A 27,665-nucleotide genomic window follows, 5' to 3' on the forward strand; every position below is an offset into this window, starting at 1 on the left:
ATGATGTCACTTCCTCTACCGGCCTTTAAAGCCTCCATCTTACCTCCTCATATGCAGTTCTGTTTTGGACTCAGTATTGTGAACAACTCCTGAAACTTTAACCTGTTTCAGCCAGGGCATATTATACGGGTGGCTGCCCCAAATGTTTCTTGGTTGTTTTTCTGACATTATGGAAAACTGAAACAATTAAGGGGTCTGCGTATTAAATAGCAAGTTAATTAGTAGAAGATCATTAGCGGCAGAAACCGATCACTAATTAAGAAAATGGTTAGTGTGAGAGCCTGAAGCCACTGTGGCCCTCCAGGATCAGAACTGGACACCCCTGCAGTACACAGTATTTGGACAATCTGCCACCCTGTGAGTACAAATCATCAGCAACTACCAAATGCGTTGTGTGCAACAAGGGTGGGCAGCGCAAAGAGACGCGGTTCATTTACGACACGTGTGCCTCTGAACGCGGTGCCATCCTTCGAAGACTCTCATTCAAATGGAGACTTTCAGTCGTGTTACTGGTCAAAATAAAGTAATGAGCCATTTCTTTGCATGTTTGACAGAGTTACTGCTCATGATAAAACTGTTGCTTTCTAATACATTTCTTTTCGAGTTTAGATAGAGTTCATTATTTATCATATCTGCATAGACCTACATGGCGATGTCCTGCTAATAAATAGTCTGGCAGTCGATGTGTTAAAGCAAACAGGATGGACCTGAGGACGACTTAGTAGGCCACAGCAAAGGGTCTGAGTACGTCTAGGAATTAGCGATTTCAGTTTTGATTTGTTAATAAATTTGAACACCTTTCTGGTCACATGTGTTCACTTTATCATTAGGGGTTATTAAATGTCAAAAATGTGAATTTAATATTATACAGTCATATGAAAAAGTTTGGGACCCCCTCTCAGCCTGCATAATAATCGACTCTCCTTTCAACAATAAAGATATCAGTGGTATGTCCTTCATTTCCTAGGAGTACTGCGGTGTTTTCTGAACAAAGATTTTTAGTGACGCAGTATTTAGTTATGAAATTAAATCAAATGTGAAAAACTGGCTGTGCACAAATGTGTGTCCCCTTGTCATTGTGCTGATTTGAATGCCTGTCACCCCTCAATGCTGATTACTTGGTTGGATGAGCTCGTCAAGCCTTGAACTTCATAGACAGGAGTGTCCAATCATGAGTGGTCAAAGGTATTTAAGGTGGTCAATTACAAGTTGTGCTTCCTTCCCTTTGACTCTCCTCTGAAGAGTGACAGACAGCATGGGATCCTCAAAGCAACACTCAGAAGATCTGAAAACAAAGATTGTTGAGTCTCCTGGTTTAGGGGAAGGCTACAAAAAGCTACCTCAGAGGTTTAAACTGTCAGTTTCAAGTGTAAGGAATGGAATCAGGAAATGGAAGGCCACAGGCACAGTTGATGTTAAACCAACTCAGCAGGTCTGGCAGGCCAAGAAAAATACAGGAGTGACATATGAGAGGATTGTGAGAATGGTGACAGACAACCACAGATCACCTCCAAAGACCTCAAGAACATCTCGCTGCAGATGGTGTACCTGTACATCGTTCAACAATTCAGCACATCTGTATGGCAGGGTGATGAGAAAGAAGCCCTTTCTGCACTCACGTCACAAACAGAGTCGCTTGTTGTATCAAATGTTCATTTAGACAAGTCAGATTCATTTGGGAACAAAGTGCTTTGGACTGACGAGACACTAATGGAGTTATTTGGTCAGAACAAAAAGCACTTTGCATGGCGGAAGAAGAACAAGAAAAACACCTGCTACCTCCTGTCACATTTGGTGGAGGTCCCATCATGCTGTAGGGCTGTGTGGCCAGTTCAGGGACTGGGGCCCTTGTTAAAGTCGAGGGTCGGATGAATTCAACCCAATATCAACAAATTCTTCAGGATAATGTTCAAGCATCAGTCACAAAGTTGAAGTTACTTAAGCAGGGGTTGGATATTCCAACAAGACGATGACCCAAAACACAGTTGGAAATCTACAAAGGCATTCATGCAGAGGGAGAAGTACAACGTTCTGGAATGGCCGTCACAGTCCCCTGACTTGAATATCATTGAAAATCTATGGCAGTGGTTCTCAAACTGTGGGGCAGGCCCCCCTAGGGTGGTGCTAAGTGACAAAAAGGGGGGTGCGAAGTTGTCAAAAAAAGAAAACAAGAATCGAAAATATGAAAAATACATCTATTGAAAGCAAAACAAATTAACTTAATCTACATTCTGATACTAGAAAAATAAATATAGAGTTAGATAAATGTCGATAAAAGTTAAGTAGGGATAATAAAATATGCATCTATGATATATCTTTAATTAAAAAAGAACAAATTGGTATTAAAAAAAACGTTAGGGGGACGCGATTAAAACTGTTATGAAAATTCGGGTTGCAAATACGTAAAGTTTGAGAAATGCTGATCTATGGGATGATTTGAAGCAGGCTGTCCATCAAGTTGAACTGAACTGGAGAGATTTGGTATGAAGAATGGCCAGAAATACCTCCATCCAGAGTCCAGACACTCATCACAGGCTATAGGAGGACAGCGTCTGGAGGCTCAAAGGAGCAAAAGGAGGCTCAGCTGAGTATTGATGTCATATCTCTGTTGGGTGCCCACATTTATACACCTGTGTAATTTTGTTATAATGCATATTGCATATTTTCTGTTAATCCAATAAACTTCATGTCACTGCTGAAATCCTACTGTGTCCATAAGGCATGTTAGATATTAAAAGGAAGTTGCTACTTTGAAAGCTCAGCCAATGATCAAAACAAATCCAAAGAATTAAGAGGGGTTCCCAAACTTTTTCATAGGACTGTATCTTATAGCACGAGGGCATTGTGCCATGTTAGCGATTACTAAAGGTGTAATTTTGCTTCATTTCTCAATAACATTTATAGCACGATAAAGTGTTCAGAAAGTGAGGGGGTCCAAATAGTTTATGAAATTAGTGGAAATGGGGATCAGATGATGTTTAGTCAAAAAATGAATGAATGAGTCAGGCACATTAAGAAGATTTAAGCACATACTGACAGTCAGAGATATTTACGATATTTTTACAAATGAAATGCCTTACCTCCGACTGTTTCATCCTTGCCAGTGACTTTTCTGTAAATGAGCACAATCTCAACTCTGAGCACAACACAAATGATGATGAGAGTGACTGGCAATGTAATAAAAATGGCGGCCAAACTAACGCCCATTATGAACAAGTTCTGGGTAATATCTGTAGAATTAACTGTAAAAAAAAAAGAAAATAATATGAGAGCAATTGTTCAGAGTTGATATAAGGAACATATAAACAGTTTAGAGTTCAATACCAGCACCGGTGAACTCCATGAGGATTTAAACAAACTTTATGGACGAATATGGAAAACAGGCTTGTGGTGTCAGTGCAGAGAGGAGGCCGGACAAGAAGGTCAAGACGTCACCACGAAGCCCACTGCCGCACTTACTGCCCCCATCCGTGTGCGTGGAGACATAACAGAGGTGCTTACTATATTTAGTTCAAAAATCTGACATGGATTTAAACTCCCAGGGCTGTTTGAATCCAGTGGTTTCAGATTCATGGCCGACCATGAATGTGAACCCACAACAGAACAATTGGTGTAGTCGGCAAGATTTGCACTGTGTTGGAGGAGGAGGTGCAACAGAGCAATGTTTTACATTAAAAAGTTTTACTTTAAGTTTAAAATGTGGACTCTTCAGTACAAAGGTTATATGCTGGAATTCAGCAAGATTATCAGAATTGCTTTTACCGTAATGGACTATAATAACGAAAGAAGCGCCCTTTACTAAGAAAGAGGTTGATTTAAAGGGATGTTAGAATCCAGACGTTGCAGGTACATGGCTGGTTGGTGAGAGTAGCAAATAGTGTAAATGTGAAAACTGTGAAGACTTGTGCAGTGTGTGTAAAACCACGACAGAACAATTGGTGTAGTCAGCAGGATTGGCACTATGGATGGGGCGAAGCTGCAACAGAGAAATGGTTTTACATTAACAAAGCTTTACTTTAAGTTTAAAATGTAGACTCTTCAGTACAAAGGTCATTCTCTGGAATTCAACAAGATTATGAGAATGTTTAACCCAGGAAGAAGCTCCCTTTACTGACAAAGAAACTGATTTAAAGGGATGTTAGAATCTAAAGGGTGCAGGTTAGAACATTAGAACATGAGAACACTCTGGACGAGAACGGGCCAATCAGCCCAACAAAGCTCGCCAGTCCTATCCACTTATTTCTTCTAAAAAACATCAAGTCAAGTTTTGAAAGTCCCCAAAGTCCTCCTGCCCACCACACTACTTGGTCACTTATTCCAAGTGTCTATCGTTCTTTCTGTAAAGAAAAACTTCCTAATGTTTGTGCAAAATTTACCCTTCAGAAGTTTTCAACTGCGTCCCCATGTTCTTGATGAACTCATTTTAAAGTCACTGTCTCGATCCACTACACTAATTCCCTTCATGATTTTAAACACTTCAGTCAGATCTCCTCTTCATCTCCTGTAAAGGCTGAGCTCTTTTAATCTTTCATCATAACTTATAACCTGTAGCCCTGGAATCAGCCTAGTCGCTCTTCTCTGGACCTTCTCTAGAGCTGTTATGTCTTTATGGAGACCCAAACTGCACACAGGACTTCAGATGAGGCCTCACTAGTGCATTATAAAGCTGAGCAGAACCTCCTGTGACTTGTACTTCACACGTCAAGGCGCTATATAACCTGACATTCTGTGAGCCTTCTTCATGGCTTTTGAACATTGTCTGGAAGTTGATAGCTTAGAGTCCACTTTGACTCCTAAATCCTTCTCATAATGTGGACTCTCGATTTTCCGACCGCCCATTGTGTATTCAAACCTCACATTTTTACTGCTTAAGTGTAATTCTATAAATTTACTGACATTAAATTTCATCTGCCACAAATCTGCCCAAGCCTGTATGCTATCCAAGTCCTTCTGTGATGATATAACAGATTTCAAATTATCTGCTAATCCACTTATCTTGGTATCATCTGCAAACTAAACCAGCTTGTTACTTATATTCCTATCTAAATCATTTAAATATCTTACAAATAGCAGCGGCCCCAGCATTGCCCCCTGCTGGTCACCACTCTTAACATCAGCCAATTCTGATGAGGTTCTTCATACAATCAGGTTTGTGACTTGTTGCCTGCACTTATCATAGTGAAATCTGAAAACTGAGAAGACGTATGCAGTGTGTGTCAACCCACAACAGAACAATTGGTGTAGTCAGCAGGATTTGCACTGTGTTGGAGGAGGATGTGCAACAGAGCAATGTTTTACATTAAAAAGTTTTACTTTAAGTTTAAAATGTGGACTCTTCAGTACAAAGGTTATATGCTGGAATTCAGCAAGATTATCAGAATTGCTTTTACCGTAATGGACTATAATAACGAAAGAAGCGCCCTTTACTAAGAAAGAGGTTGATTTAAAGGGATGTTAGAATCCAGACGTTGCAGGTACATGGCTGGTTGGTGAGAGTAGCAAATAGTGTAAATGTGAAAACTGTGAAGACTTGTGCAGTGTGTGTAAAACCACGACAGAACAATTGGTGTAGTCGGCAGGATTGGCACTATGGATGGGGCGAAGCTGCAACAGAGAAATGGTTTTACATTAACAAAGCTTTACTTTAAGTTTAAAATGTAGACTCTTCAGTACAAAGGTCATTCTCTGGAATTCAACAAGATTATGAGAATGTTTTACCCAGGAAGAAGCTCCCTTTACTAACAAAGAAACTGATTTAAAGGGATGTTAGAATCTAAAGGTTGCAGGTTAGAACATTAGAACATGAGAACACCCTGGACGAGAACGGGGCAATCAGCCCAACAAAGCTCGCCAGTCCTATCCACTTATTTCTTCTAAAAAACATCAAGTCAAGTTTTGAAAGTCCCCAAAGTCCTCCTGTCCACCACACTACTTGGTCGCTAATTCCAAGTGTCTATCGTTCTTTGTGTAAAGAAAAACTTCCTAATGTTTGTGCAAAATTTACCCTTTAACAAGTTTTCAACTGCGTCCCCATGTTCTTGATGAACTCATTTTAAAGTCACTGTCTCGATCCACTGCACTAATTCCCTTCATGATTTTAAACACTTCAGTCAGATCTCCTCTTCATCTCCTGTAAAGGCTCAGCTCTTTTAATATTTCCTCATAACTCATAACCTGTAGCCCTGGAATCAGCCTAGTCGCTCTTCTCTGGACCTTCTCTAGAGCTGTTATGTCTTTATGGAGACCCAAACTGCACACAGGACTCCAGATGAGGCCTCACTAGTGCATTATAAAGCTGAGCAGAACCTCCTGTGACTTGTACTTCACACGTCAAGGCGCTATATAACCTGACATCCTGTGAGCCTTCTTCATGGCTTTTGAACATTGTCTGGAAGTTGATAGCTTAGAGTCCACTTTGACTCCTAAATCCTTCTCATAAGGTGGACTCTCGATTTTCCGACCGCCCATTGTGTATTCAAACCTCACATTTTTACTGCTTAAGTGCAATTCTATAAATTTACTGACATTAAATTTCATCTGCCACAAATCTGCCCAAGCCTGTATGCTATCCAAGTCCTTCTGTGATGATATAACAGATTTCAAATTATCTGCTAATCCACTTATCTTGGTATCTGCAAACTAAACCAGCTTGTTACTTATATTCCTATCTAAATCATTTAAATATCTTACAAATAGCAGCGGCCCCAGCATTGCCCCCTGCTGGTCACCACTCTTAACATCAGCCAATTCTGATGAGGTTCTTCAAACAATCAGGTTTGTGGCTTGTTGCCTGCACTTATCATAGTGAAATCTAAAAAACTGAGAAGACGTATGCAGTGTGTGTCAACCCACAACAGAACAATTGGTGTAGTCAGCAGGATTTGCACTGTGGTGCATCCAGACTGCATACTCGTTATATAAAAAACATTCAGACACCTAGTCCATCTTCTAGGGCAGTGTTTCCCAAACTCAGTCCTGGGGACCCCCTGTGGCTGCAGGTTTTTGTTCCAACCAGCTTCTGTTATTAATTGAACTCCTGGGCTAATTAAGTGATGTGTTATTTCCCAAGTTCTGTGTTTAGGGAACAATATAGAAATTAGGAAACTAAGTTTGCTAAAAAAAAAATATTAAAATGTACCAAGCAGTTATATGGGAATAATATATTCTTTTTTTTTTTAAATTATTTTCATCTTGATTTTCATTCTACTTTTCAAGGTGTTCTAATTGTTTAATTAATCCATTATTTACTAATTAGTGGGTCTGATGCTAAAGTAGTTGCAGCCTTTGATTGTTCAGTGTTGTTTGCCTGGGTGTCTGTTCTGCTCATTTTTAATTGTGATCAATAAGATACAACGAAGGGGAAAAACTGCACAAAGAAAGGGCAAAATATAATGAAATCAACAAAAGAGAGTTAAGCATTTAAATCTATAGCAAAAGCAGAAATATTTCTAAATGTCTTATAAATGTAAAAATAATGCTGCTGTGCTTTTCTGAATGTAGAATAAAAGAAAAATAATCCCAGCTAATTCATTAAATTAAATGAGATCAGTGTTATCAGGTGTTGTCACTGATTAGGAATCTGGTTGGAACAAAAACCTGCAGCCACAGGGGGTCCCCAGGACCGAGTTTGGGAAACACTGCCCTAGGGCATTCCATATATTCCACTCACAGATGGTAAAGACATTATTTTAGTCCAATATGCTATTCATTGGCCACCAGCTCCTCTTTACGGCCCTCTACTGGTGTCCCGTCAAGCGAAATGTAATGTCCAGCAGAATGTTGTTCACCACTTGCTTTCTTATTTATTTATTTAAAGGAAAACTCCACCCCTAAATAATACTCACTCCATGAGGTTTGCAATGATAGGTTAGAAAAAATTCAAATGTCATGTTTTTGTGAAAAATAGAGATAATGACATTTCTGATAGAAGAAGTGTCTGTGGTGAACAACGCTGGATAACAACAAACAATCAAAAACATCGATGAGAAAAATCTGCATCAGTTCATCCAGTGGTATCCTCACAACATACAAACGTCAAGTATTTTTTTTGCTAAAATATTTTCAAATAGTCAGAAAACACATTCAGGTGGGATTGAGCTTTAGAACTGAAGACAAGACTCCGGACCAATGAATGAGCAGAAGAGGCAGGGCTTCAGTTAAAAAGCTCAATCCTGTATTTAACAATCACTAGACAAATTAACAAACAAACAAACAAATAAATAAATAATGGCCTGCATTTTGCACATTTTGAGCATACGATTGCATGATTTGACATGTGGATTATGGGGCATGGGGTGTATGAAGAGGCCCTGGCTAAGTCGTGTCGTGTGTTTTGTTCGGATGCTTTAAATAGTGTTTTACAAAATGTAGTCATTCTTCTGGAAATACTTCAGCCCTATTCGGATGGGATTCCTTTTTACTCCAGGAAGTGGGAGAAAGTCAGTGCCTGAAGTGGGCCAGAATCCCCCAGTACTACATACCAGCACTTCCTGATTTCCCGTAGTTTAATGAATGTTTACAACAACAGCACATCCATTTGCACCTCCAAAGGGGACCCTACCTGCTTTTCTATATAAACTGTGTATATTATTCACAAAAAGGAGTCCCAGCAATTTTGTTTTTTTCCACCTCAGGCAGTAGTTGAAGTAATTATTGACAGAGGGACTCGGTTATTTTAGTCCCACCCGAATCTCTCAAACACCGGAATTTTTCAGACACGTTGATTTCTGCTTTAACTACTTTAGATACTTTAACCTTTGGTGTATTTTTTACAGACCGTTTATAAAAGGGATAAGGCTCCGTAATCTTTGCTGAGACGTGATCACGCAGACTGTAAAATTGCCGACGCTCTCTGGTCAGGACTGCTTTATTCCACATTTTAATGTAAAATGAATCCTGTTCCAATAAGTGTTAAGACCCTCTGTTACGCCTACGTGACTGAATGTGGCCTCAGCTATGAATCTGAACTAGCGATTTCAACAAGGAATTGTGTCAAAGCGTGTGCTAACAGATATAAGAATTTGGAGTCTTTATAGAAAACCAAGATGACTAAGTGATGGTTGAGGCCATCAACCTCACAGTTGTGGAGACCGGCCCGGACACAGACAGGCGGACACGTTGACGTCACCCAACACACGTTTATTATACACATTTACAGTTAAAGTGCACCTCAAAACCCCCAAAGTCCTGGCCACAACACAAATGCTTTCACTTCTCTTCATCTCTTCACGCCACCTCATCGCCTACTCCCAGACCTTGTCTTCCTCACTCCCGACTCCAGCCATCCCATGGAGGGAGACGGCCCCTTTTATAAGCACCCCAGATGTGCTCCGGCATCCCCCTCGCCGACACGCCCCAGTGTGGCGGAAGTTCCGGCTGTATCCCCGGAAGCTCTCCGGTTGTCCCTGCACGTCTTCCCCCCCCAACACTTCCGGGTGTGGTGGCAGTGCTGTGGTCCAGGGCTACCAAGGTTTCAAAACTCTGTACCCGTGGTCCCCATAACAACCAGGGTGGTTGCCACCACGTGGTCTGAGGTGGGCGTACGCCCTCGTCTGGTCCTCCAAGGCATCCCGGCCAGGTCGCCCCCCCCAGCCATCTGCCACACAGTGTAATAAACATCAACGCTTCACTAAGGTGAGGATTCTAGTTAAAGTATGGGCTCAAATAATATCTTATCTTATCACGTTTACAGAAATGACAATTATCAAGCCTAAGAAAAGACTTCAAATGGATTTTATATAATCAAACATGTTAGGAAGTCAGTGGCGCCACCCCATGTGGACAGCACCAAGTGACACCACTAGAGGGGGTGACACAAGCATGATGGACTAAATTCCAAACAGATTTGCAGCTCCACATGCATTGAAACGTTTGAATGTCTGCTGGCTGAAATCATAAAGGGGGGTGCGCCTCCTACACTCGATGAAACGATCGAGTCTCAATGCGCCGTTAATACCAGCGGGTGAATGGCCGGGTGATGGCTGGATGTCTGCACACCGCATTGTTTAAAACATGATCAACTATCTAAAGAGTTGTATTCATTAAGTCACCCAGGGGCCAGAGGGGTCGTAATCTGACCTTGGTTACCACAACCCTAGTGACGTCACTGTCGGAGTCAATGAGAATGCGTCCTTGGTCAATAAAAATAAATGGGGGTCAAGAGACTAATAGCCATTTAAAAAACCCTTAATTTAAAAAAGTCTTTTTAAATATAAATGATCTCCATCCACATTGAAGTTTTCACTTTATTTACAAAAGTATCCATATTGATAGCAAAATGGCCAAAAACTTATATAACATAGACCTTCGGCTACAGTGGGCAGGCATGCAGACTCCGTGAAGGGACGATGTAGTGACAAACTCCCAGCCCCATGAAAATTCCCACAGGCTTTATACACTTTCAAAACTATCAGCAGATGCAGGATTCTGTTAGCATGTTTAAAACATTTCTTCATGGAGCTGTATTGATTTGCCTCGTGTCATGTTAATGTCCTGATCACCGCTAAAAGTGACCGTCTTCAGAACTGCTGACAATCCACTGCACTGGAGTGCCTCTTATCCCAAGTGACATTTGTGAAACTAGCTCAAAACAGGAAATAGATACACTCATATGAAACAGTTTGGGACCCCCTCTCAGCCTGCATAATAATCGACTCTCCTTTCAACAATAAAGATATCAGTGGTATGTCTTTCATTTCCTAGGAGTCCTGCGGTGTTTTCTGAAAAAAGATTTTTAGTGATGCAGTATTTAGTTATGAAATGAAATCAAATGTGAAAAAATGGCTGTGCACAAATGTGGGTCCCCTTGTCATTGTGCTGATTTGAATGCCTGTCACTGCAACAATGCTGATTACTTGATGAGCTTGTCAAGCCTTGAACTTCATAGACAGGAGTGTCCAGTCATGTCCAGTCCAGTCAAAGGTATTTAAGGTGGTCAATTGCAAGTTGTGCTTCCTTCCCTTTGACTCTCCTCTGAAGAGTGACAGACAGCATGGGATCCTCAAAGCAACTCTCAGAAGATCTGAAAACAAAGATTGTTGAGTCTCCTGGTTTAGGGGAAGGCTACAAAAAGCCATCTCAGAGGTTTAAACTGTCAGTTTCAACTGTAAGGAATGGAATCAGGAAATGGAAGGCCACAGGCACAGTTGCTGTTAAACCAACAGGTCTGGCAGGCCAAGAAAAATACAAGAGCGGCATATGAAGAGGCAGGATTGTGAGAATGGTGACAGACAACCACAGATCACCTCCAAAGACCTGAAAGAACATCTCGCTGCAGATGGTGTATCTGTACATCGCTCTACAATTCAGGACATCTGTATGGCAGGGTGATGAGAGAGAAGCCCTTTCTGCACTCACGTCACAAACCGAGTCGCTTGTTGTATCAAATGCTCATTTAGACAAGTTGGATTCATTTGGGAACAAAGTGCTTTGGACTGATGAGACACCAATGGAGTTATTTGGTCAGGGTCGGATGAATTCAACCCAATATCAACAAATTCTTCAGGATAATGTTCAAGGATCAGTCACAAAGTTGAAGTTACTAACACAGGGGTTGGATATTCCAACAAGACAATGAGCCAAAACACAGTTGGAAATCTACAAAGGCATTCATGCAGAGGGAGAAGTACAATGTTCTGGAATGGCCATCACAGTCACCTGACTTGAATATCATCGACAATCTATGGGATGATTTGAAGCAGGCTGTCCATCAAATTGAACTGAACTGGAGAGATTTTGTATGAAGAATGGTCAGAAATACCAACATCAGAGTCCAGACACTCATCACAGGCTATAGGAGGACAGCATCTGGACGCTCAAAGGAGCAAAAGGAGGCTCAACTAAGTATTGATGTCATATCACTGTTGGGGTGCCTCTCTAATTTTGTTATGACTCATATTTCATATTTTCTGTTAATCCAATAAACTTGATGTCACTGCTGAAATCCTACTGTCTCCATACGGCATGTCAGATATTAAAAGGAAGTTGCTACTTTGAAAGCTCAGCCAATGAGAAAAAAAATCCAAGGAATTAAGAGGGGTTCCCAAACTTTTTCATATGACTGTATATAAATGTTGTTGTGTGCTGGTGATTGGAATAATAAACTACCGGCTCCCAATTGTAAAATAAAATAGTGTCACAACATCATCAATAGTTAATCATACAATACAATACAATTTATTTTTGTATGGCCCAAAATCGCACAGGAAGTGCCACAATGGGCTTTAACAGGCCCTGCCTCTTGACAGCCCCCCAACCTTGACTCTCTGAGAAGACAAGGAAAAAACTCCCAGAAACACCTTGTAGGGAAAAATGGAAGAAACCTTGGGAAAGGCATTTCAAAGAGAGACCCCTTTCCAGGTAGGTTGGGCGTGCAGTGGGTGTCAGAAGTAGGGGGTCAATACAATACGATACGATACGCAGAACAGAATCATCACAGTCAGGAAACACACAATTGAGAAGAACCCACAAAGAAGGTGTTTAGAGAAGAGCAACCCAAATTCTCATACAATATATTGTTTTAAAAATATTTCCAGAGAGAAAAAGAAATTCTCAAATTGCACAATTCATAACAGCTTGGGGCCGAATCTGCCTGAGCTCAAACTTTGACACTTCTGCTCTGCAAGGGGAGCATCAAGGACCACTAAAATTGGATAAATGAGGCCGACATAATAAGACAGAGAGCCACCTGGTAGCTTATGACCAGGCTGTATTATCTTACCAGGCCTCATTGCACCCTGGTATTTTTGTCATGTTACACGCGTAACTGACAAACTGACCCGGGATTGAACAGGGACGCTTACCCCACCGTGGGGTCAGTACAATGGAACAACTGGGGGAGATGAGCCCTGCTGAATATTTTCTTCCCCAGTATGCTAGGTGGACACATGACACATGGACACCCGCAGGGCATGCTGGGACCTGTAGGATTCCTAGGTGGGGCCACCAGGGGGAGCTAATCAGATTCATAATTCCTACTTTCTGAGACTTCTGATTGACATGGAAGTGCCTCTCCAGTATGACTCTCAGAGAGTCAAGGCCGGGGGGCTGTCAAAGCCCATTGTGGCACTTCCTGTGTGATTTTGGGCTATACAAAAATAAACTGTATTGTATTGTATTGTATTATTTGGCTATGCCCTGGCACCAGAAGTCCTCCAGGGTCCCAGATAAAAGAGACCACTGAACCTCACCCAGATGAGCTGGAGTTGAGAATGGAGGGCTGACAAAACTCGTCTGGGTAGTGTGGAGGAGAAGACAGAGGAAGAAGGATTTGGTTTATGTCACGTTTGATGTCTTTGTACAAAGTAACCTTTTATTCATATTGGGACTGGTGTGTGTGAGGTTGTGTCTGGGGTTAGGCGTGCTGCAACGTCCCCTAGTGGTCACACCTGCAATACGTAAATGAATATGTTACGTTCTCTCCTGCCTACTTGGATACTCTGAGGTTCAAAGAAAGGAAAACAAAGTGCTGAACTGCAATAGCAGTCAACGCTGACGGTGTAGTAAGAGTACGGGATTTGGGTAATGCTGTCGTAGTCATCATAATAAAGCGCATAAAGGGGGGGATTAGGGTCACCCTGCCATGAATAAACAAGCCAAGTAACTTGTGGGTGTCCATCTTTAGATCACGTATTATGAGTTAACTGCTATTTAGTAGTCAACATCTTAAAGAGAATTCACACCAAATGGACAGAAAACACGATTCTTAAACAAAAGAAATTCTGTTCGAATGATGTCGGAGGTTCATCGATTACACTGAATAGGAGGCAGGAGTCATTCCTGGACAGGCTGGTAGTTCATAGGAGGGTCCACTTAACTCACCAAACCAGGGTGGTCCAGATCTAGTTATGCAGATCCAGATCGTCTGGATGATTTTGATTTATGTGGGGACGATTCCAGTTCGGCGCAAAGACGATTCTTCATGTCATCAGTTCGCACACTTCTCGATGGTCCGGGATTTTCCGGGTGATTTTCTATGTAATAAACTTAATAAGTTATAGTGTAATGAAAATTGCATAATTAGATCTGGACCACCCTATAGTTGGGGATGTGGGTGGTAGGATAGCCATTTAAAAGTCGGCACAGACACGAGGAGACGCCACACAGTCAATAACGAGGGTGGGACTCAACCAAAAAACAAGTGCTGGAATTGTAAGAAAAGCGAACCTCTGCGTCACCAGGCTGGTGGTGTTGTAATGTGAATTACTTAAATTAGCAAGAACACAAACATAACGAGACTCACAAACATAAGCAAAAATGTCAACTTACTTTTTTCCACCAGAATAACTGAGACATTTTTGTTTCCTTTATTGTTACTCGATTCCAGGTAACAAATGTACGTTTTTCCAATGTCTTCTTTTACAACTTTTGTCAAATTCAATTTTACTTTAATATGATAGTTGTGACGATGTTTTTCTCGTTGTCTGAAATAAGAGCGTTGGGGGGGAAGAAAAAAACAATTAAACTTCACAGATCAACCAAACACTGGACAGTTACTGTATTACTTGGTTTAAAATAATTTGTTATTTTTCTGAGGCACCCAACAATTATCCTGCTTCAGTCAGGGCTTCTCTTTTTATTTTGTGTCTTTGTGGCTTCATTTTGATTTACATGTACGTGTTAATATTCCGTTTTGTTTTTGACTTGTCGTATTTTTTATGATTTGTGTTTTTGTATCTAAGTATTTGTGTTTTGTGGGTGATGCCCCAAGACGTGGGGTCAGATGTCAAATCACTCGCGGGTCTGTCATTCCAAATGCGCTTAGGGTTGGTGAGATCTTGCGCTTTTGTGCACTTAATGTGCTTAGTGGTTTTCCAGATTTTTGATATTTCATTCTGATTTATTTGATGATTTTTGGGATGTCATTTTGAGTTTTCTGGTTATATAGGGGGCGCAGTGGCAGAGCTGCTGCCTTGCAGTTAGAAGACCCATCTGGGTTCGCTTCCCGGGTCCTCCCTGCGTGGAGTTTGCATGCTCTCCCCGTGGGTTTCCTCCGGGTACTCCCTAATTGTCCCTAGCTAATCCTAATCCTAACTCTTACATCTTAATGCTTAGTAAAATATAGTGTCTGCGGTGGGCTGGCGCCCTGCCCAGGGTGTGCTTCCTAGCCTTACGCCCTGTGTTGGCAGAGTTTGGCTCCAGCAGACCCCCCGTGACCCTGTAGTTAGGATATAGCGGGTTGGATAATGTAAGGATGGTTGTATAGGATTGACTTACCATTTTGGGCAAATCCTGCTGCCTTTTGTTCTCCAAGCAGCTTCATTGTTATTGAAGAGCACATTTTGTAAAGAATAAATGTTTTATTTTATAAAGATTCTATGAGGACCTTTTTGTGCCTGGCTGGGGTTTTTGACAGAATTTCCCCATCTAGGCATCCTTTTCGGAAGTGCTTTGGAGACACACAGTGGGTACAGAAAAGAATCCCCCCTTTGAAATATTCCCATTTTTTTGCTTTACAGCCTTAAATGAAAACACGCAAACCAATATTTTTTCCAGCTTTGCTAACTCAATGCAACCTAAAACATCGAAGTGAAAGATATCACAGCTACAGTTCGGAAAAATGATAAAATAATCAAAAACAAGACCTACTGAGATTCATAAAGGAAAAAAAACTCACTCAGGTGTCAGTGCCCACCATTTCCATTGAGGTTACTGGCTTCTTTCCAGCGGTGCTCAGTTGTAAGGAGTGTGATCAGTGAAGCTGCTCCTGGTCCATTCATTCCCTTGTTTGGTAGAGTGACTGACAGCAAACAACTGACTATGGGTGGCAGGCCACTTTCAGAAGATCTCAGGGATAGAGATGTGGACGGACAGAAGGCAGGAGATGGAGACAAAAAAATCTCAAAGGCTTCATCAATCCCAAGGAGCCCAGTAAAGTCCATCATAAAGAAGTGTTTGGTACAACTAGGACCCTCCATGGATCCTCCAAACTGGACAGAAGATCAAGAAGCAAACCGGTATGATTGGCCACTGAGAGGCCAATGGCCACTTTGAAGGAGTTACAGGATTTGATGGCACAGAGTGGTCATTAATGGTGAGCATGTGACAACAATTTGACAATTTAACAAGCTCTCTACAATGGTGGCTTGTTCGGGAGGGTCGCACTTCTCAAGAAAGGCCACATGAAGGCTCGTTTGAGCTTTGCCAGAATGCACCTTGAAGATTCTGATGCCAAGTGGAAAAAGGTCTTATTTTTATTGGTTCTTTATTTCGCCTTATACAATTTCTTGTACAGTATTAGGAATTTGTTAGTTTTCACATACGCCTTGGGGTCAGAGCGCAGGGTCAGCCATTGTACAGCGCCACTTGAGCAATTACAGGTGTAGGAGCAGAACAGACTGCTGATGAACCCCAAAATCAACTGGGAAAAACACAGAGGTCCAGTCTTCAATCTCCACAGCACTCCCAGTCCCAGTGTACAGGCCGGCCGTGATATCCAGCAACCTCGAGGGGATCTCACGAACCCTCGGGATGTCTCAAGGGCCCAGCAGAATAGGATCTCTTTTGGCACTGACGGGGATTCGAACTGGCAGCCTTCGGGATACCAGCGCAGATCTTTAGCCTCAGAACCACCACTCCGCCCAAATGACGATGAAGATGAGCTCAAAATCAAACTATCTGGCCTCAACACCAAACGGTACACCAATGCACAACACACCATACCTACAGTAAAGCATGAAGGGGGCAGCATCCTGTTGTGGGGGGCCTGGGTGCTCTCGTTAGGGTAGAAGGAAAAATGGAGGGGGAAAAATACCATCAAATTCTGGAGGAAAACCTGCTACCGTCTGCCAGAAAGTTGAAGATGGGCAGAATGTTCACCTTTCAACACGACGACGAACCGAAGCACACAACAAAACTGACCGCATGGTGGCTGAAGGAGAAAAAAAGTGAATGTCCTGGTGTGGCCAGTCAGAGCACAGACCTAAATCACAGTGAAAATCTGTGGAAAGATCTGAAGATAGCAGACCACCAACACTCACCAATCCAATGTGACCGAACTGTAAAGAAGAGTGGGGGGCAAATATCAAGTGGGCTCAATCTCGATGTGCAAAGCTATTAGAAAAGAATCAACAGACTCCAGGCTGTCATTAAAGCAAAAGGGGGGGTCAACAAAATGACATTGACATTGGGGGGGTGATCTTTTATTAATCTCAGTAGGCCTTGTTTTTAATTTTTATCATTTTTCTGAACTGTAGCTGTGATATCTTTCACTTGCATGTTATAGATGGCATTGAGTAAGTAAAGGTGGGAAAAAATATTAGTTTGTGTGTTTACATTTAAGGCTGTAAAGCAAAAAAAATGGGACTATTTCGAGGGGGGGGGCTCTTTACTATACCCGCTGTGTGTGTGCTTTGGGACTCCCAGTCATAATGACATTATTTTTCTCTTCATTTTGACATGCATTTAAAGTTCAGGTAGGTTTTTTTTTTTTTGTACAAAGCACGTTGTCGGAAGAAAGTAAACATTTGACAGCCAATCACATCCACAGAGGCAGTCACATGTTCAGAGAAACCCACACAGTAAAAGCCAAGCCTAAGGACTACACAGCGGCAGGCTGCCTGGTAGAGGGCGCCTGACCTGTCGAGCTTAAAGTTACAGACCTGGACAAGCAGGCAATTGTTGGCTTTTTAAATATGGGATCTTGGTATTATGAGGGCTTGGTACCCATGCCTCAAGGAGGTGAATGTGAATGTGAATGTGGTCGGCTTGGGCTGAACAGTGAGAAACCCCATGCTTTGTGGGAATTGATGACAGGGGCGAGTGCGAATTGGCCCTAAAGCATGTGAGCACTGCCAGAGGGGGAATCACGAGGACCAAACAGTGAGAGAGGAGAGAGTGAGGCGAGCACAAAGGACGAAGCTGGCGTCCTGGATCACTGAAGCTGTGGCTAGAGAGCGAGGATTATAGAAAAATGTATTCCTAAAATTGGTAACCTCTATGTATTAGAGAAGTATTATACCATATCTGCTCGTGTTTACGTTCTCCCACGGAGAAGTCGGGACTTGATTTTACCGTATAATGTCCGGTATTTTATAATGTCAGTCGAATAAGTTAAGTCAAGTCAAGTTGGGGAGCATGCACTGGTACAGCGCGTTGCCGCACCCACTACATGAAGAAACAACTCGGGATCCCAGTTTGCAACCCTCCAGGCTGACTCATGGTCCAGTCCCCCCAGGAAATGACCCTCTATCTGCCGCAGCCAGGTGTTACGTGGGCGACCCCTTGGCCTGGTCCAGCCACACGGGTCCACAGCAATGAGGATCTTATGAACTGGATCACCCTCAGGGAAACGTGCCACATGGCCGTAGTGCCGTAACTGACGCTCCCTCGCAAAGCAGGTCATGTGCTTCATTCAGGACTCCATGAGCAACACAAAGTTAAACCAATGGTACCCAAGGATTTTCTGGAGAGACACACATGAAGGAGTCCAGTCTTCATCTCAGGTCTCAGGTCACTGGATGTAACCATATAGCAAGACAGGAAGCACCAGGACTTTAAATCCTTTTGCATAGATATCAGGAGTGCCACACACCCCTTTAAAGTGACCTCATGACCCCCCATGCTATCCCAATCCGTCTACTGACTTCATAGGAAGAGTCACCAGAGTCACATGAATGTCACTGCCGAGGTAAGTAAACCTCTCAACAAGGTCGACACTCTCTCCACAGACAGACACACTGCTGATGGCCATGCCCAAGAGGTCATTAAAGGCCTGGATGTTGGTTTTTATCAGGACCCTCACAAGCCCAGACACTCAGACTCCTCACTCAGTCTCTCGAGACCCCCGATCAGAGCCTCTATTGACTTCATGAAGATCACAGCATCGTTAGCAAAGTCAAGATCTGTGACTCTTTCTTCACCAACAGATGCCCCACAGCCGCTGGACCCCACGACTCTTCCCAACACCTAGTCCATACAAGATTTGAACAGAGTAGGAGCAGAACACACCGCTGATGAACCCCCAAATCAACTGGGAAAAACACAGAGGTCCTGCCTTCAATCTGCACAGCACTCCCAGTCCCAGTGTACAGGCCGGCCGTGATATCCAGCAACCTCGAGGGGATCTCACGAACCCTCAGGATGTCCCACGGGGCAGCTCGATCAACTGAGAGGAACGCTTTATGAAAATCAACAAAGGCTGCAAAGAAGCTCTGCCGATATTTATGTTTGTGCTCCATAAGAACTCTCAGTGCCAGGATGCGGTCGATGGTAGACTTCTTAAGCGTAAAACCAGACTGTTCCAGTCACTGGTAGGTGAGCAAGTGATCACGGATCCTATTGAGGACGACCCTAGCAAGTCGAATAAGTCGAATGCAGAAAACTCTATTGGTCCTAGAGATTAGAATCTCACACTCTCATACACCTTTATCGTAAGAGCTTCCCTTATCTACGATGGAGCGTTCGATCAGAAGGAAATATGAAGCTGGTTTTAAATTAAATGTCATTGAAGTGGTGAAGGAAATTGGAAACTTGGCTGCTGCAACAAAATTCGATGTGTCTGAGAAAGTGGTGTGAGATTGGAGGAGGCAAGAGGATTTAAATAAAAATAAAGCATCGTATTTTTGAACAGGCGTATAAGTTGGGGTCTCACTTTATGATTAATTTTTTGGGCTTCAAGACCCGACTTATTCACGAGTATACACGGTAAGCACATGAGAAAAGTAGACACCTTATTTTCCATCCATCCATTCATCCATCCATCCATTATCCAACCCGCTGTATCCTAAACAAATCCCCGAGCAGGGCGCACAGTATTTATTTATTATGGATTGATTGTATTATTTGTCCTGTGAGTCCGTATCTTTGCTTTTTTGATGTTTCTTCTGCTGCTGTATGCGTTCTTCATGGGATTAATAAAGTTTATGTGCGCTGATCGAATGTAACATTTGGAATTAGCACCTACTTGTCACATTTTATAGCCTCGCTTTTATTTTCTTCTCTCCAGTAAATGTCAGAAAAATCCAAATCGTCCTTTGTGTATACAACAACAACGCAGTCGATAGACACTCCTTTACCTTGAAAACAAAAAACATCATAAAAGGGACATAAGACAATAATCAAAGACCGCGGGTTTGTTGAGGGTCACACCCAGCAGACGAAAAGTGACAAAAGGTGACAACACGGAGCGTATCAACGAGTGTCTCTTTATGATTTACGATGACTCTCGTGCTCTGATGCAATTGAAATCCATAATAAATGTCAAAGTTCAAAAAAGCAAAGCCTTCAAAAGTTAACTTTTCTAAAATATTTTTTAATTTGCTTTTTGTTAAACTTTTATTAAAACATTCAAAGTGTCCTTCTAGCCTATTCACTACAGGGATGGTGGCATTTGAGCATACCTCCCAAAATCTGAAGATACCTACCGACTTCCACGTACACCTGCTTCTTGTCCACATCTGGCTGAATAATGTCTGGAATCAGCTCTTCAGGTTCGTCTAAAACAATGCACAAATTATATTACTGTAAGCAGCATTTTTATTGGCGTTCTCTGTGACCCCACCATGACAAAGTATCTACGACCAGTCGCCCAATACGGTGAGGAGTGCAGGCCGGCAACCACAAAATGCGTCATAGAAATGCGGAGGACTCACTGGACGCTCGGGCTGAAACGACTGGACCCACGCTACAAACGAGGATGTATGAAGATATACGGGTGTTTGTGCCAGTCGTGGAGAAGAGGAGCGGAGAATACCTGAGATGGGACAGACAGGTGATACAAAGAGATGACCATGCAGTCAGTGGCCAAGATCCCATGGAAGAGCAAAGAAATGCTACCTTAACAAATTGAAAGAGGACATTGCAGGAGAATTGGACAAATAAGCCTACCTTGCACCAAGGCATCATTGTCATTCATCTTTTCCTCATGAGTGCCAATAGTGTAATTCCCTAGCAACACAGTGAGACGGGACTGAACAGGCCACCCTATTCCATAGCCACTTCTTCCAGCTCCTCCCAGATTCTCCCAGTAAAGATCAAAGATATAATCCCTCCATCTTGTCCTTACTTTGCCCCCTCACTCTTCTCCCATTGACCTGGTACACCCCTCGGAGAAGTGCCGAGGGGTACAAGCTACCTCAATCAGCAGTTCTACTCTGATGTCCTCCAGCATTAGGAACATTAAAACAATTGTGATGAGAACGGGCCATTCAGCCCAACAGGCTTGCCAGTACTACTCATCAAGATTCCTGACATCCTACCGTCTACCACACTTCTTGGGAATTTTAACTTCCTGCTGTCTTCCACGGGTCCTTGCTAATTTTTTCCATGTCTCCAGCATTCTTTGTGTGAAGAAGACTTTTGACCCAATTATAACTCAGTAACAGAACTTCAGACGTCCTCTGCTGAAATGACAGAACCTTTCGGAAGGACAACCATGGGAGCAGGGGCCTCATGCATAACGCCGTGCGTAGAATTCACACTATAATATGACATAAGCACAAAAGCCAAAATGTGCTTACACACAGAAAATTCCAGATGCAGGAATCTGTGCGTTTGACAACTTCCACGTTCTTCTACTCCATAAATCCTGGTCAGCGTGAAAAGTAACACATGTGCATGCGCCTTCTGTCCCGCCCTGTCTCCTCCCACAATTACGCCTTTTTGAATATGCAAATCAATCTACACTCACCTAAAGGATTATTAGGACCACCATACTAATCCGGTGTTTGACCCCCTTTCGCCTTCAGAACTGCCTTAATTCTACGTGGCGTTGATTCAACAAGGTGCTGAAAGCATTCTTTACAAATGTTGGCCCATATTGATAGGATAGCATCTTGCAGTTGATGGAGATTTGTGGGATGCACATCCAGGGCACGAAGCTCCCGTTCCACCACATCCCAAAGATGCTCTATTGGGTTGAGATCTGGTGACTGTGGGAGCCATTTTAGTACAGTGAACTCATTGTCATGTTCAAGAAACCAATTTGAAATGATTCGAGCTTTGTGACATGGTGCATTATCCTGCTGGAAGTAGCCATCAGAGGATGGGTACATGGTGGTCATGAAGGGATGGACATGGTCAGAAACAATGCTTAGGTAGCCGATGCCCAATTGGCACTAAGGGGCCTAAAGTGTGCCAAGAAAACATCCCCCACACCATTACACCACCACCACCAGCCTGCACAGTGGTAACAAGGCATGATGGATCCATGTTCTCATTCTGTTTACGCCAAATTCTGACTCCGCCATTTGAATGTCTCAACAGAAATCGAGACTCATCAGACCAGGCAACATTTTTCCAGTCTTCAACTGTCCAATTTTGGTGAGCTCGTGCAAATTGTAGCCTCTTTTTCCTATTTGTAGTGGAAATGAGTGGCACCCAGTGGGGTCTTCTGCTGTTGTAGCCCATCCGCCTCAAGGTTGTGCGTGTTGTGGCTTCACAAATGCTTTGCTGCATACCTCGGTTGTAACGAGTGGTTATTTCAGTCAAAGTTGCTCTTCTATCAGCTTGAATCAGTTGGCCCATTCATTCTCCTCTGACCTCTAGCATCAACAAGGCATTTTCGCGCACAGGACTCCCGCATACTGGATGTTTTTCCCTTTTCACACCATTCTTTGTAAATCTTAGAAATGGTTGTGCGTGAAAATTCCAGTAACTGAGCAGATTGTGAAATACTCAGACCGGCCCGTCTGGCACCAACAACCATGCCACGCTCCAAATGGCTTAAATCACCTTTCTTTGCCATTCTGACATTCAGTTTGGAGTTCAGGAGATTGTCGTGACCAGGACCACACCCCTAAATGCATTGAAGCAACTGCTATGTGATTGGCTGATTAGATAATTGCATTAATGAGAAATTGAACAGGTGTTCCTAATAATCCTTTAGGTGAGTGTAAATAGACCTTAAACTCAGTGTTCTGTGAAAAGGCAATGTCAAAAGCAAGAGGGAAAATATAAGAATTTCATCAAATACCAAATGGAGGCAAAGACAAATGTACTATTTGTTGGTTTATACAGTGGAATAATCAACAAAAGGAAGTTGATCGGGTGACATAGTGTGTTGGAGAAACAAGCTGAAGTTCACAAAGTCACACAGCACCCGACATAAAAAGTTGTCACATATCAAAGTCGCCTTGAAAATGTGAGACGTAGCCCACCGTCTGAGCGTCATATGAAAGCTTATTAGGGTACAGTGAGAAAAAAAGGAACAGAGTAGGAAAAAAGCACGACATGTTAACTTTAATCTCGAAATATCCACTTTAATCTCGTAATTTATTTTGTCATTAAAGTAGAACATAAACTTCATCTTAAAATCGTTTAATTAACCAGTTTCTCAAATCCCATCGTAACTAAAGTAGCACGTTAAATGCTTTGTTTTGTATTTGATCTTCTATGTGCTCTATGTGTGTGAATCACAATGTGCTTCTGTTCTTTCTCTTCCTCCGACAGGACACAGAATCCATTACATTCGTGACATTACAGCTCTCTGAATAATTAAAATACTGAGATGTATACGTGATATCTTTTTCACGATGATAGGAGTTAAAGCACGTTATTAAACAGGGGAACACGGTGTGTGATTGTGTGCGACCTTCGATGAAATTATTGTAGCAGTACTGTCTCTCTCAAACGTACTAACCTCCAATTCCTGTTCTTACTTTTCTTTCTCCAAATACCCAATCGCCACACAATCAGCTCTGTAATAGACGTTAAGCCGTCTGTAAGGAACGTTGAAATATCTTTATAGTACGTGTTTAATTATTCTGTCTGTCTGTCCTTCCAGTGTCGCGCCATCCTCAGCAAATATACAGCGCAAAGCAGGAACAATACGTGAACTTGCTAGTGCTGCGGCACCGTGTCCTCACATGTTTAATTATTAACAATACAGATTATTTAAATGAAGTTAAAGTTGTATCTGTATAATATAATCAACATATTTTGCTGCATTTCACCTTAAAAATGATATCGTCATCATATGTACTGTAAATACGTGCTTTATAAAGTGGCCCAGGTTGTGCGATATTATAACTGTAGTGCAAGTTTACAGTGAGGTGATTGTACTTATAAGTCCTAACAGTTCTACAAGGAGCACTTGATTGAGTGCATTTAAAGTTCTTGGGATTAAACTGTTTCTGAACCGCGAGGTCCGTACAGGAAAGGCTTTGAAACGTTTTGCCGTGGCTGAGACAGCGTGTGCTTGTTGCTGTATACTGATAATTCTCTTTCCGATCAGCTGCTGTTGTGATTCACACTCAGATACAGGGATATAAATACTCCGAGTGGTGCAGTGAGAGGAATATGGAAAAAGATGAAAGAAGGAAAAAAAAAAGGTGCAGTGAGAGTAACAACGCTAAAGCACATCCGGTATTTGGAATACTATGGCTGTTCCCTGGACCATTATATTGTTACAAGTTAATTACAATCAGATGCGTTACACTAATAAACAATATGTGGTTAGTTTCAGTGCATTTATAAAGCCGCGTCAAGAATGTACGTTTAAGAAAGGATAACCACACCGGAACAATAGCACTGCTTTGACGCTGGGTGCCACCAGTCTGCTAAACCGAGCGGAAAACTTGCGTACGACAGGGTATGAGGTACCGTGGAAAAGTGCGTGGCTTTACACCAAGTGTAGGTTTTATACATCGCGATTTGAACGTGGAAACATGCAACATTTCTGTACGTATGCACCGTTTATACATGAGGCCCCAGCTCTTCATGAATCAGGAGAATATGAGAACCCACTTGGAGTTTTGCTACACGTCATCTAAAGCAGGGCTCCCCAACCCCCGGTCCGCGGCCCACTACCGTGACTCAGTGAAGGGCTACAGCAAAACGGGTGCCCCCTTCACTGAGGACACTTTTCTGAACGCTAAAGGGGCGAGACTTTGCAGCGGCGCAGAGAGGGGAGAGAGACCGATGTGAGAGAGTATTACAACAAAGTATTTTTATGTTACGGACAGTTTCCCCATATGACACGAGTCCACAGAAATCTCGTTACTACGAACTATATTCAGCAGCAGATACTTTCATTACAATGAAGTAACCTTGAAATTCTTGAATGAATCATCCACAGAGCAGTTAGTTCTGTGGTCGCAGCTCAGTTGTGCACAACGATCCCCAAACAGAAACACTGTAAAAAAATGTTCTTTCTTCGAACTTTCCTCGTACTGTTTTTTTTTTTGCTGTTTTTGTTTTCTGTGGTTTTCAGTGATATCTTTTGCTTATCGCTCGTCAACATTTGAAAAACATCCATTGGAATTTAACTCATTGTCACCCTCCTATAGAAACGGCAGACACGAAAAAACGATAACAGTGCTAATGTTTGTGATGTGCAATCTGTTGGAATGACAAGTGCAATGCATGTCTTTATTATATGCAGAAAAGAAGAAAAATCTCGGGTTGCAAACTTATGTGAACTGCTGCATTTGAAGACGGTGAAAAAGCCATTTTTATGTGGTTCAGTGACGCTCGTTCAAGAAACATTCCTTATAATGCGGCACTCATTCAAGAAAATGTGAGGTTTTTAAACTCTCTTGGGACCTCCGTCAACGGGACACCACGCTGTGAGCCTGCTGTTTCCCTGCCCCGGCAATGGACAAGCAATCTTACACAGACGCTGCAATCGTGCTGCGGGGCGCACTTCAGTGTGACATTCCTGTTGGGTCCCAAAAAAGAGTTCAGAAACCTCACAATATGAAGAAGAAGAAGAAGAAGAGGATTATTCAGCTTCTGACGGATAACTGTGCTGCCCACAACATGCTTCCACATTCAGATAATGTTCTCGTTGAATTCCTCCCGCCCAGTTGCACAGCAGTGCTTCAGCCATTGGGTTTGGGCATCATTCGCACCCTGAAAGTGTATTATCGCAAGGAAATGCTGAGAAAAATTCTCGTCAACAGGCAGGTGGAGATTAAAATTAACACGAAAGAAACTATTGAAGCTGCTTCCATTTCCAACATCCTATCTTTGTGAGGCAGCGTTTTCTGCAGTGACAGCAACCAAAACGAGATTACGGAGTAGACTGAAGATAAGCAACACACTTCGCGCGTCACCGTCTTCCATCCTCCCCAGATGGGATCTTCTGTTTGCAGGAAAACAAGTTCAGGGCTCCCACTGATTCTGCATTATGGTAAGCTGTATAATTTCTATTACGATATTATAACTTAATAATAATAGAAATGTAATGTAAATTGTGTATAAAAATCCCCCCTCCATAAAACCCCACCTTCCCCCTCCACCGGTCCCTGGAAAAATTGGCTTCTAGTAAAGTGGTCCTTGGTGTCAAAAAGTTTGGGGACCACTGATCTAAAGGACTCAAGGAACAAGAGGGAAAAGATGCTCAAAAGTCTTTTGGTCAGAGCTTCTGGCACTTTGTCTGGCACAGACTAGGCACCGCTCATCACCTACCTAATACCATCGCTATGGTGAAACATGGAGGTGCTATGTGGGCCCTTGGGTCATGAGACTGGTCAGGATTGAGGGTAGGATGAATGCAGTCAAAGTCAGAGAAGAAAACCTGCTGCAGAGTCCACCAGACCACCTCAGACTGGGCTGATGGTTCAACTGCTAGCACAACAATGGCCTAAACCAAGCTGAGAACTCTCTGACTCTCCACAGGACCATTCTTAGGCATAGGCAAACTAGGCCACTGCCTAGGGCCCCCACTGCCAAGGGGGTCCCGCTGGGTGCTTTTTTTTTTTAACCAAATAGCCTACAACTTACAGGTCCATATATTTCAGAAGTACAACTTTTCTTTGGTGGCAGAGTTATCAATATGGTTATGCACGAGCAAAGAGGAAACAGTGATGACGACAGGCAGAATCGAGGTGACGGAGTGGTGGGTGGGGTCCCATTCCCAGTGGAAGAGCACTGATCATCCACCTCGTCTGCCTCCAAGCGATCACACTATAAATAACGGAAGCTGGGAAGATAAAAACCATTCCACAAAGCGACTCGGCAGTGGGCGGTTTGCTCCGTCCCTCCGTCTGCTCTATTATAATTATACATGTAGGCTATCTTTTTAAGCGAAAAAGGAAAAGAGGTAGTGGGACATAAAACTCTCATCTGAGGTCCATTTTGCAACTTCACAATTCAGTTTTATCCTCGGCTCCTGGGGGTGGACGCCCCCTTCCGGGGTTCCCCTAACTACACTCCATGCCTAGGGCCCCCAAAAAACCTAAGAACGACCCTGCTCTCCATGAGTGTCCCAGCCTGAGCTCAGACTTAAACTTCATAGAACATGTGAGAAGAAACCTGAACTTGTCAGTTTATAGAAGCGTCTCCTCTCATCTAATGGAGCTTGTGAGAATCTGCCAAGAAGAATGGGATAAACTGAATGTGAGGTACAAAAGCCAAGCCACAAAGTCCAAGGAACTCTTTGTAGACTTCCATGATCAAATTGTGGTCCAGTGCAGGTCAGGGCAAGGGGATCAAACCATTTCTAACGCTTTGAGTTTTCCCAGGAGCACAGGTGGCCCAAATAATTGTGACATGGAGGCGACTTGAAAACACCAGGGCTCTTCCTTGAGTTGCCCAGCCAAACTGAGTAACTGGGCAAGAAAGGCCTTGGTCAAGGAGGTGAGCAAAAACCCAATGGTCAATCTAACAGGTTCAAAAGTCCTCTGCTAAAATGGGAGAGCCTGTCAGAAGGACAACCATCTCAGCAGCACTCCATCTTTTGGGCGTTTATGGTAGACTGGCCAGACGTAAGCCACTCTTACCTAAAA

At 42.7% G+C, this 27,665-nt stretch overlaps 1 protein-coding gene across 1 annotated transcript in view; it reads right to left on the reverse strand.

Annotated features, from left to right (window-relative positions):
- Positions 1–27,665, reverse strand: part of LOC120524086 (interleukin-18 receptor 1-like) — a 138,015-nt gene that overhangs the window by 31,598 nt on the left and 78,752 nt on the right. The window contains exons 6-9 of the mRNA XM_039745943.1: positions 20,361–20,432; positions 19,901–20,012; positions 14,266–14,420; positions 3,081–3,242 (exon numbers count right to left, since the gene is read on the reverse strand). Of these exons, the coding sequence (XP_039601877.1) occupies positions 3,081–3,242; positions 14,266–14,420; positions 19,901–20,012; positions 20,361–20,432 (501 nt within the window). The remainder of the gene's footprint in view (positions 1–3,080; positions 3,243–14,265; positions 14,421–19,900; positions 20,013–20,360; positions 20,433–27,665) is intronic.

This window comes from Polypterus senegalus, chromosome 2, assembly GCF_016835505.1.
Source record: "Polypterus senegalus isolate Bchr_013 chromosome 2, ASM1683550v1, whole genome shotgun sequence".
NCBI classification, from domain to species: Eukaryota; Metazoa; Chordata; class Cladistia; order Polypteriformes; family Polypteridae; genus Polypterus; species Polypterus senegalus.